This window comes from Colius striatus, chromosome 8 (genome assembly GCF_028858725.1).
Source record: "Colius striatus isolate bColStr4 chromosome 8, bColStr4.1.hap1, whole genome shotgun sequence".
Taxonomy (NCBI): domain Eukaryota; kingdom Metazoa; phylum Chordata; class Aves; order Coliiformes; family Coliidae; genus Colius; species Colius striatus.
This window is the reverse complement of record NC_084766.1, coordinates 37,805,955-37,817,500: the sequence shown is the minus strand read 5'-3', so window position 1 is coordinate 37,817,500 and position 11,546 is coordinate 37,805,955. Positions and strand designations below refer to the sequence as shown.

The window sequence follows — 11,546 nt, the reverse complement described above, 5'->3', positions numbered from 1 at the left end:
GAACTCACTTGCAAATTTGGGGCATGAATTAGGGGTGAGATGTTGTCTTTAAGGACTCTGCCAGTTTAATTAAGATATGGAAAATTACTTATTGTTCTTCACCACTAAAGTGCTAGGAATTAACAGCCAAATGTGATGCCTGTGCCTTTCATATCTCTACCATGTGTTTGTTTGTTTAATACCCATAAGACTACATCATTAAACCTCAAGCACTGATTTCACTAATTCAGCACGAGAGCTACAACGCTGCAGCAGCAAACACCTTTCCCAGTCAATCATAACTGAACAGCTGGATGTGAGATGCAATATTATTTTTAGGCTCGTATCTAACTTTAACTTCAAACCGCAAACGGTATTTTCCTCCAAAACAAAATGCCTTCCTATCTTTGTAATCCACCCACTAAATATAGCCAGAGCATCGGGATAGCTTCTGGTGTGTTTCACCCGCTCCATCCTTTCCCCCACAGTTCTAGGTGCCACAGCAGACTGCCAACATTCTTGCACTCCTCTTTCCTTCTTATCCCCATGGCTGCACTGAGTGAAATGTAATGCAGTCTTGTTTGTTTCTCCCCTTAGGAAGTATTACTTAAGAGAGCAGCAGACCTTGTTGAAGCCCTATATGGGATGCCCCATAACAACCAGGTAGGTCACTCGCGCGGTCTTTGTTTACACGCCTACACGTGTAAATCAATACCTGCTATTTGCAAATCTGGCAGAGCATCAGCACGCTCTCTTGGTACAGAGCCTGGCTTTGCCAGCCACCTTGAGGGCACTCTGATGTGATGCAATGCTCTCAGGGAAACGCTTCGGCTTCCCATTCTCTTCTCGCCACTAGTTTGCCTATCAGAAACGACAATTAAGTGTAAGGTGCCAAAAGCATAAGCAATCATTAAGGCAAGAGAATAACCTTGAACTGGGTCCAAAATATACAGTGACTAATGGGAAGTCCTAAAGAAATCTGCTAAACAGAGCGGATAAAACGTCCTGCGTTGTGCAGACTGCTGCAAATGCATCTGCAGCCTTGGACGAGTGAGGAGGGTGTGTGCGTGTGACAATTTTCACGTGACCTACGGCGCAAAACCTTAATTTTCGGTTAATTTCTTCGTTTCTTCGCACTCACTGTGAAATTGCACAGTGCTCTGGCACGGAGGAAGGGAAGCAGAAGGTGCATTTGAAGCGAGCAGCAACATCCATCCCCACCCTTACTGTAATTTGACACAGATCCCCTCTGCGCGTCTTCGCGTCCCCGCCGCTGGGAGCCCGCGCGGGCGCCGGTGTCTCGGTTGTCAGTGCTTGCTTTATGTCTTTGTAGGAAATAATCCTGAAACGAGCAGCTGACATTGCTGAAGCGTTATACAGCGTGCCACGCAACCACAACCAGATCCCCACTCTAGCCAACACTCCTGCCCACACTGGCATGATGGGAGTGAACTCCTTCAGCAGCCAGCTCGCCGTTAATGTCTCCGAAACATCGCAAGCCAACGACCAAGGTACGTGGGGTTTCAGGAGCCGGTCCTTCGGCCAGTGCCCGTTCACACGAGCTGGCGTCACCGCTGCCTTTCCGCCTCTTTTCCTGCCCCTGGCCATGTGTCTCACCGTGTAACGAAACCCCCGTCTTTAACTTTCTCGTGACATTTAATTCTTCCCGTTCTTTCGTTGGCTGTTGTCGTGAGGCACCTCCAGCGGAAAAACAAAAAAGAAATTGGCAAAGCCTAGAAAAGCTCTTTATTATCCACAGTAAATACGCAACGTGTCTGCTTTCTGTAACATAATTATGTCTAGGTGTCTCCACCTGGTTTTGGAATATTTACACAGATAAATCTAATTTGACGTCTGTGGTTTTTTAAAGTACTCTGTTCCTAGGCATGTGTGACATATATGTTACTAATAAAAGTAATAGTTGATTTAATTTACCTATTGTAATTGAAAATGCATGCAGCATATTGCATTTAAAATTAATTTTGATACTAATGACAGGAGTGAGACGGGATTATTAGATATGTTCAAACCCATATTTTTTGCTTGCAAAGTAATTATTAAATTGATTGCTCAGATAGGAACAAATTGTTGTTGAAAATCCTGATCCTGCTATGTTTCCTCTTCTGAAAAGATTGTCTTTTAATGCGCTTCCAAGCTAATAAGCCTTATAAAATTCTGTACTTGGTCTTGAATTAGCTTTCATCAATGGCTACACCTTGCGAAAGTACGAGCCTGTTGTTAGCGTAAACAAATACCAGTCATAAAATGAAGACCCCAAAACAGCCTTTTAAAGTAAATCACCGCAACAAAAAAAAGTTTTTTCTTGTCAGCTCTGGCATTTGAAGGTCTGGAGAGGCCGAAAGTTCACGCAGTGTGTTGCTACAAAGCGGGACTCGAGCCTGTTGATAATTGCTCCTAAAGACAAACGTGAAGGCACCTGCCACAGCTGGATCGAAGAGAGCTTTTGTTGGCTGTCTGTGCTAAGAGGAGAGACAACATAGAGTGCTCGCAGATGATTTAAGTAGGGTTGGCGTGATAAGGTTATCTCAAACTGCGAGAGTTGATAGGGCAGTGAGAGACAACTTAGAGCAAAGCTGTGCAATCAATTAAAACTGTGTAATATATGCTGCATGAGGAAACCCCCCAGCCCTAAGTCTATATTATAAAATAACATTATCTTTTTGGGGTGGGGGGGTTTCTAACACAGTAGGTTACAGTCGCAACACAAGCAGTGTTTCCCCGCGAGGATATGTTCCCAGCAGTACTCCTCAGCAGTCCAATTACAACACAGTCAGCAATAGCATGAATGGATATGGCAATGCCGGCATGCCCAATCTAGGTGTACCAGGTTCCCCTGGATTTCTTAATGGCTCCTCAGCTAACTCTCCTTATGGCAGTAAGTGTCTATTTTTGGTAACACATCATCATATAGATTCATATTTACTACAGAATCAAATACTTGCATTGTTTTGATTTCCTCTATCGTGAGCTACTGGATAAAAGGAGGGGTGACTCTGGAGGCTGGACGTAAAAATGAATACGATGAATTGATCTGTTTGTGCCATAATACGATCTCAGATAGAGAAAAAAAACAAACCACAACCAACCGAATAAAGAATTGGACTGCGCAATTCGTAACAAAAGTCCAACACAAAAGAGTTTGCCTGTTATCCAGAGAGTGGCCGAGCCAAGGCATTTCATTTTTCTTTCTTTTATATATATTTTTTATATATATATCTATATATATATATTTTAAGAGGCAAGGCCCTATCACTCTCTTTTTCCATGTTTGCCGTGAAACCCTCAATCTGAGTCCTGATTATTTTTGCTTTATTGCAGTAGTGCCGTCAAGCCCTACCATGGCAGCCTCTTCGGTCACCCTCCCTTCAAACTGTAGCAGTACACACGGCATTTTCTCATTCTCACCTGCCAATGTCATCTCTGCAGTGAAACAAAAGAGCGCCTTCGCTCCTGTTGTCAGGCCCCAAGCCTCTCCTCCACCATCTTGCACCAGTGCAAATGGAAATGGACTTCAAGGTGAGCCTGATCTCTCTCGGTTCTCTGCGTGTTGCTTTTCTTGGTGCATACACTCAAGCCCTGATTGCTCGTTTTGGGGAAAGGTACCTCGCTGCATTTTTAGGAGTCCGCTGCTCTCGTAGCGATGCGACAGCAAGAGAAGGAGCAGGGTGGCATGAGCGGGGTGCTGAGATTTTAAGCATACCTTGGTTCATTTTTAATGCTTCCGTTAGAGGAAACCCCGGTTGTTTTTATGGCATTTCCTCGGAGGAGTTCGTGCCTTAAATCCTAAAGCGAGGCCGTCTCCCCGAGCGCTCCGCCGCGGTTCCCGGTACTCTTGGCGTTTATTTCTCAGCACCTCTCCGAGGGTGTTCCAGACCAGTAGCATCCCAGCACAACGTGGGGTCATTTTCTCCTTCTAAAGAGGATTCGGTGGTTACTTGAAAAGATGCCAGACGAGTGTAAATCAGGTTAAGCCCCTGCTCAGTGAAGTCCCCTTCCCTCGGACTCGCCAGCTGCTCGTGCAGTGGGTTTGCATGCTCCGATGGCCCCGGCTCCCCCTCTTGCTGCGGTGGTAGGATGGTTCCTTCCCTTGAACCAGAGACTAAGTGTTTGAATTAAGGCGGGCAATTTTAAGCTTCTGCATTTGTTCTGACTCTGTGTGATTTCGTGTGGGCAGTGTAATGAACGCTTTATGAATCAGTTGCAGAATTCCCATGGTCACCTGCTGGGAGTGGGGCAGGAGGAATGACGATACAGTGTACGTTTGGTGGAAGAATAAAAATATGAACAAAGAAGTCTTCCTTTTTATGGCATATTTTAACATTTAGAAGATAATATTGTCAGAAGCATTAGAATCGTTGAACAGGTTTGTTTGCCTCTGTTTTACAAATCATGAGCCTCGTTGCACAGTGCAGTAAATTGAAGCACTTCGAGTTCCTTGGAAAGCAGGAGGGGTTGCAGACGCTCCCACCCCGGAGGCCGTCGCTCCTCTTGGCTTTCTTGGTTAAGCCGTAGGTAGAGCAGTATTGCTTATTCTTGGTATGACCGTGATAGCCACAATTTGATGAGCACTCACAGGCAAACAGATAAAGACAGATATTTTGATTTGCCAAACTGATTCTGGACACCTGCATTTTGTGCTGTCTAGTTTAAGGCACTTTGGAGAGATGTAATCCCACAGCACTGCCTGTCCACCAAAAACCTGGGCCGCTTGAGTCCAGGAGCTCCGAACGGACGTCCCTGTAGCTCGTGGTTAACTTCTTGGCCTAGAGGAGCGACTGAGAGCTTATTATGTGCTCAGGACAATGAAGGGCTGAGGATCCAGCCACACAAATCTTATTGTAGGATGAACGATAAGGAAAAGGGTAATTAGACGAACAATTTCTGTCCTTGCATATGTCTTCAGCAGAAGCTTTGCTGTGTTACTGGCAGTACAAAACTATACCAGGTATAAGCAATATTCTTAGAAAAGATGATCCGTTCATCAAATAACCCAGTGTCCTGCTTTCCTCTTTTTATAACAAGTCACTAGTATAAAAAGTAAATACTGAAATGAAATAGAATTTAAGTGATGAAAAAGCAAAAATAACATGGTAACACATGGCTGAGGTCTGAGGCAGCTGTTCTGTAGCAGGTATTCCTACATCTGTGTATTCTCGTTCACTTGTTGATATTGATTTACTCTGGAAGATAAAACTATTTGAAGAGCTAAGTTAAAATGATCTCAAGTTCTGTGATTTTTGTATAAAAATGAAGGGCTTCCCATCAGATATTCAAGGTTTCAGGTGCTTAAAAGGTCCAGGTTAGTGCAAGGTGGGGTTTTCAGAACAACTGGGCAGGCTAAATGCCTGTGGTACAAAATGCTTATTGGACAAGCACCTAGGAGGCGACTTTGAAACAACCAGTACTGGTTTTGTTAAACAGCTGAGGTAGTCAGCTCTTGGGCCAAGGCTGACCCTGCTGGACTGAGCTGCCTCTGGGCCTGGGCAGCCCCGTGAAGGCCCAAGGATCCCTTCAGCCCCTGATCTGAGGGTGCGTCCCTAATGAAGCCCAGCATCCCCTGGGTTAGGTGCCCCCATGACCTGCACTGCTGCCTCACCAGGCTGTCCCTACCCCCCTGAGCACTCAAATTCTGAAACACAAAGGTGTCCAGGTCTGGGGACTTGCAGAAACTTTGGGGTTTGGTTCAGCAGCCAGACTGAGAATGAACAGGAGTGCTGAACAGAAATGGTCATGTTTTCCTCAGCTGAGGCAGCCAAACGGAATCATTTTGTGTTGAGCAAAACGACCCAGAGAGATAGACAAAATTTCTTTCTCGCCTGGTATTGAGAGCACCGAGTTCCAGGGTTCTGACAAAAATGTGAATCATTGATACAAAGAGCTAGGGTACCCTCGTGAAAAAGCAAAATACACGGATTCGGGTCCCCTTGGGATGAGGAGAAAAGCAAATTGCATCTGACGTATCCTTGGGGGGTTCCTTTACCACCACAGCAGAGAGGCACCATCATTTTTCCCAACCAAAGCTATTGAGTTAGTTCAGACTGAACTCAGGAGAGGCTTCACGTTGACAGCACTTTCACCCAGCTGTCCTCAGAGATCTCAGCCAGTGCCTCGAGTTGAACTGCAGCCAGAACTGAGTGGTGAGACAGGGATGGATTTGTCCTCTGCTTCCTTCGTGGGGCATTGTAAAGAAAAGGCAGCAGTGCAGGAGATACTTATTTACACTGCATTTTACATGTACAGTTATTTAGGGGGGGTTCTGCTTCCTTTTTCCTATTTTCTTAGCAATTTGTTGACATCAGGCCTCCTTTAAAGTTAAATTAGTTGCTTTCTGAACTCTGCACACGCAGCTTGAGAGTTTTCCCGTCAGCACATTTTCTACATCAAATTCAAATGTGGGATTCCAGAGCTGCGGTCCAACACAGCTCAAGTCTTTCAGGGGTCTGCAGGTACAGAGCTCCACTGTACAGTGAGGTGTGCAGGAGCTGAGTGGCAGCTGAGGACTCTGCCCCATCCGGAATGGTCACATACGTTTAGGCAAGGCAAGACAGAAGTAAGAGGTCGTGGTCACTGTTGTTAAACAGTGTTAAACCCTGCAGTTTATGAGTCTGGGTGAGAAGGGATGACGTGCTATTTTAATCACAGAGCAGGTAATGCTCTCTCTCATAGCTAGCTGTGTTACCTTTCCCCATCAAAGCTCTGTTCTGAGGTAACAGCCAGATGAATAGTTCTCAGGGACGCTGTCTGGCGCTGCTCCGGCGAGGTGCTGTGCACCAGCACCATGGGCTGGGCAGCCCAGTTTGTCCTAAGAAGGTTTGTTAGCAGGGTGCAGAGGCAGGTGAGAGCGTGGCAGAACCCCGAGTGTAACAGCCCTCCAGACACGGGCAGGCCCTTTACAGGGGTCTGAGGGTTAATTACCCCGATCCTTGCTGTGTGAACCACTGTAAGGGCTGGTCCATGTGTGGCACACTTGAGATGGTGAGAAAGCAGAGCTGGATGGACTGTTTGGTCTCCTCATGTGGTGTAAAGCAGAGGTAGAGCTGCTCTGACTTCTGGCTTGCAGTAACATTACCCTAAGCATCAGGACCACCTCAGCTCACCACACTAGAAGCAAGATCTTGATGCTAGCAATCGTGCCCCCAAAGGGCTTAAGTTTTTAGGGTGTACTGCCCAAGAGTGAACACAGAGAGGTCTAGAGCCTTTTTTTCTCTAAAGACATCCAAGAGAGAGGTTAAGGAGAAAAGAAAAAGAATAAAGAGGACAATCTGGAGTAGTCTCAGAAAGGCCAGAGTGCAGGCAGTGCCAGCCAGAGCTAACGTGGAGTTGTCCTCCTCTCATACTTAAGAGCAGGATGCCAGCGTAGGGGCTCCTTAGGGCAGAGGCCTTTTACCTGTTTAAAAAAATGAGCATTTGAGGTACAAACCACTTTGGTTTTTTGTGGTGAGAAAGTGCTGGAAGTACAATAAGTGTTCAAAATTTGGTTTTCAATTGTAATTTGCTTTTTATAGATTGTGAAAGATATTGCTCTGTGGTTCAGCTTTATGACTGTAATTCAGAGCATGAGGGCTCTCGATATTCTTCTAAAATTGCACCCTGCCTAATTTTCTGCCCTTCCCCTGGATGAAACTGTTAAAATCGTTATTAAAAAACTAGCCACCCCATTTTTCTTTAGGAGGGCTTCTGGTGTCAGTTTGCACGGCAGGAAACCCAGCGTGGAAATGCAGAGTTGTCAAACGTTGCTGCTGAAGTCAATAGTGAAATAGATGCCTGGAGCAGCGACTTTGCGCCCCCCTCCCATTGTGCCGCTGATAGAATTCAACAGAAACGCCCAAATCACTGAAATTAAGGAAATCAGACTTTTGTTTGCTGTTGTTATCCCCAGAAAAGCAGGCAGCAGGCAACCTAAATTGTCCCACAGCAGAAGCCAGACGTGAGATTATGATGAAGGTGTGATGAAGACGTGCAGGGTGTTAGTGCCAAATAACCAAGAGCTGTTTGTTGAGGTGTTTGTGCACACAATCTCTGTAAGAGAAGTCTGGGCATTTGGGTTTTTTTTTTCCTGCTGAGTTGCTCTTTGGAGGAGAATGTCCAGTTCAGCCCTGGACTGTCCCACTTTGCTTGGTGTGCTGGCGGAATGTGGCACGGTGCAGCACGCGGAACCACAACGCTCAATTTTGACCTATTTGATAATTGGGGTACAAAAAGTAGCAGAGTTGGAAAACTAACATGTTCCCAACTAACCCGTTCCCAGCTCGCTTGTTGTGCCCCTGGAGCAGCGCTGGTGGGTGCAGCCCACGCTGCTGGCTGCTGGAGGAGTGTGGTGGTACCCGTGGGACGTGGTCATCCCACAGCTCTTCCAAAGCAGAACGCTGCAACAGCGGCCCTGAGAGGAATTAATAGTGTTGAAATTAATGAACTGAGAAATTGAAGTTCACATCACTACACGAACAAATGTATTAATATCTGTTGTACATAAATTAATGAGAAATATCATGGCAAAAATTAAACAACACTAAAATTAAAGGCTGTCTAAATTACGATTCTACCAAAGGGTTAACTAGGATAAAGGTACATAGAGTCATTTTGGTTGGAAAAGCCCTTTAAGCCCACCGAGTCCAAGCCCTCCCCTCACCCTGCCCAGCCCACCACTAACCGCTGGCCTTCAGCACCTCAGCTTTGGGATCCCTCCAGGGCTAGGGACTCCCCCAGCTCCCTGGGCAGCCTGGCACAGGGGCTGACACCCCTCTCAGGGAAACAGTTCTACCCAATCTCCCATCTAAACCTCCCCTGGCACAACTTGTGGCCGTAAAATTGTTGGCATCTCAGTCTTTATCTGTTTAAAAAAGGAGAAGGCTGGTGTGGGGTGTTGGCCTCGTGTCTTTCTGCGGTGCTTGGTCTCCAGAGTTGAGTGCAGGTGTAGGGCACTCGGCTGTGGTCCGAGAGAGCTCCCGGCTCACTCGGCCCCGCTCTTCTCAGGAGGGCTGGTCGCGGAAAGGGAGGTTTTCTGCGGGATGTGGGTGTGAAGCGGTGGTTGGTGGGGTTCCTGCTGTGGGCATGTCCCTGGGGATGCCTGGCTGGTCCAGGAGGGGCCGTGCTGGCCCTGACCCGCGCTGCGCGGGAGTCGGGAGGCTTTGAGCACCAGCATCCGGAGCTCAGGGTCTCCTCTGGCTACGGGAGGCCCTTGGGGAGCGTTTCGTGGGGCAAAGCCGAGGCTGGGAGCGTGTGGTCTGGAGGAGTCCGGGCCAGCACCCGCCCGGTGCCCAGCGCCGCGGGTGCTTTGAAGCGATGTCCCTGACGTGAGCGTGACAATAACGGCCGATTTCTCTTCTCTTTCTCTTTTAGCTATGTCTGGGCTTGTAGTCCCGCCAATGTAAAGTCACTTTTGTTTACCTACCGTAGCACCAAGCTTCAGAGGATGGGCTTAGGGGACAAGTTTAGTATATTAAGACATGCTGATGGAAACAGTATCTTCACACAGAATCAGCAACAAATCGAAATGCTACAAAACACACAAAACAAAAAAACAAACAAAAAAGAGACTTTGTTTAAAGATTTTATTTAAACTATTAAGAATCTACATGCAAACAACCTCCTTCTTCATGAACAATTCCATTTTATTGACTGAATTTTTCTCATATTTTCACATTTCTCAGTCCTGAAGAATTAAGGAGAAAGCGACGCCTATTTTGTATAAAGTTTCTGATTACGTCTTGGCTATGTCTAGTACTTGCTATGTGTTGGGAGAAACTTTGTGGATGCACCATTTCTTTTTTTTTTGCCTTTTTCGGTCATCATGAAACACTGATGGGAAACGCCTCCGAACGTTTTTCTGTACTCATCACTAGATTCACAATGGTTGTGTATCTCTATAATGTGAAATATTTTTTTGTGGTGGAACAAAAGGGGGCCAAGGAGGTGAGGAGCCATCCAACTGGAAAAAAAAAAGGAAAAACACAAAAAAAAAAAAAAGAAGGATGAATATATGATTAGAAACACACAACAAACCGGGGAACGGGGCGGGAGAGGGAGGGTTGGTCATTGCTTAACTTCATCTTAATGAAATGGAACCTTTGTAACTTATTGTAGTTAGAAATTGTAACTTTGATATTGAATTCTCTTGCCTTCAACAAGCACACTGACAGAGAAAAAAAAACAAACAAAAAAGAGAAAATAATTGCTACTGTCTGTTGGTAAAAGAAAAAAAAACAATATACTTCCACTGCTAGAGCTTCCTGTTGAGCAAGTGTGATCTGCAACATTTTTTCAACTTTTGCTAGCACTGTATACTATTGCATTCTTAGGCTACTGTGAAGTCTATGTTTCTTGTACCAGAAAAATTGTCCTTTTGACTTCTAGATCCTTCTTCCCTAATGTGTTTTGTATGTGGTTATAAAATTGTAGACTTTTGTGATTTTGCCAAAGTTGTAGCTAAATATTTATACACTTGTCTTGAATTTTTTTCAGATCCACTTTAAATATTTAGAAAAGCAAATTTTATTCCTTATGGAGCCTGTAAGGAGTAAAAGAGTCTTACTCATTGCAACACTTTCTTTCACATAAACACCTGCCGTCACTAAGGGAATTTATTTTGTAACAGATCAACTATAAATATTGTATTTATCTTGGAAATTTTGTATATTGCTTTTCATCTTTTGTTTGTTTGTTTGTTTTCCCTTTTTTTTGGAGGGTTTTTGTTTTTTCCCCTTGTACGTGTTGGTTTTTGCCATGGCCTGGTATCGTGATGCTGAGAACAGCATTAAGCCAAGAACCCTTGCCTTCGTGTTTTCGTTTGAACCGAGCGAGTGTCCACACATTTCATTTGTACTGCAGAACGTTGCTGTTTGTTTAGACCTGACATCCGTTTTTATTTCCTTTTTGGTTTGTTTTTCTGTTTTTTTTTTTTTCTTAAATATTTTTGAGGAGAAGTCAAATTCATTGTTTATTTTTATATTATTTTTAAGTTATCAGAACAATTTTTTGGGGGGGAAAAAAAAAGTTGTTTGTTGTATAGTCAAATCAAAATTGTGCCACACGGCTGTAAGGAATACTGGTAGAATATGTGCATGTGCTCCAGCCACAGAACGGATCAATCTATTTTGTGGTTGCATTTCTTTTCCTTTTTGGTTATTTTTTTTTGGTCTCTTTTTCTTTTCCCTCTTTTTTTTTTTTTTTCCCCTTTGTTGTTTAATTTTTTAAAGATTGTAAAAAGTCATTTTCAGCTGCCACCCATGACTTTGCCACATAGCTGAACTGTGTTTACTTGGAAAAATTCAGAGGCCTAAAGTTTAAAATAAATTCACTTCTGATGTTTTAATTAAAACGTTTGCCACATTACCTTCTCTGATGCCTTAAAAGTGAACTTCTTTGAAGAACTCTCGTGCTGTTTTATCACAGGCTTACACCCCAGCTGTCAGTCACTGCTTCATTTGGGTAATTCCTGGTGTGAAAAAAAAGCCAAACAAAAAGAGAAAAAGCACAACCCTGGTGTACAATGAAAATCACTCCTTTCTGTGTCTCTTTGCTGCTGCACTCTGCATTCTCCCAGACCC

The 11,546-nt window shown here is 44.7% G+C and overlaps 1 protein-coding gene across 10 annotated transcripts in view; it reads left to right on the top strand.

Moving 5' to 3' along the window:
• Positions 1-9,371, top strand: part of EBF3 (EBF transcription factor 3) — a 118,468-nt gene extending 109,097 nt beyond the window's left edge. For 5 of the 10 annotated variants that reach the window (XM_062000885.1, XM_062000882.1, XM_062000881.1 and 2 more), the window contains 5 exons: positions 577-642; positions 1,313-1,490; positions 2,690-2,875; positions 3,319-3,516; positions 9,340-9,371. In XM_062000885.1, coding sequence (XP_061856869.1) covers positions 577-642; positions 1,313-1,490; positions 2,690-2,875; positions 3,319-3,516; positions 9,340-9,371 — 660 coding nt within the window. Of the gene's footprint in view, positions 1-576; positions 643-1,312; positions 1,491-2,686; positions 2,876-3,318; positions 3,517-9,339 lie in introns of all 10 variants that reach the window. The other 5 variants (XM_062000884.1, XM_062000883.1, XM_062000887.1 and 2 more) reach the window with 3 other exon arrangements.
• Positions 9,372-11,546: the final 2,175 nt, after the last annotated feature.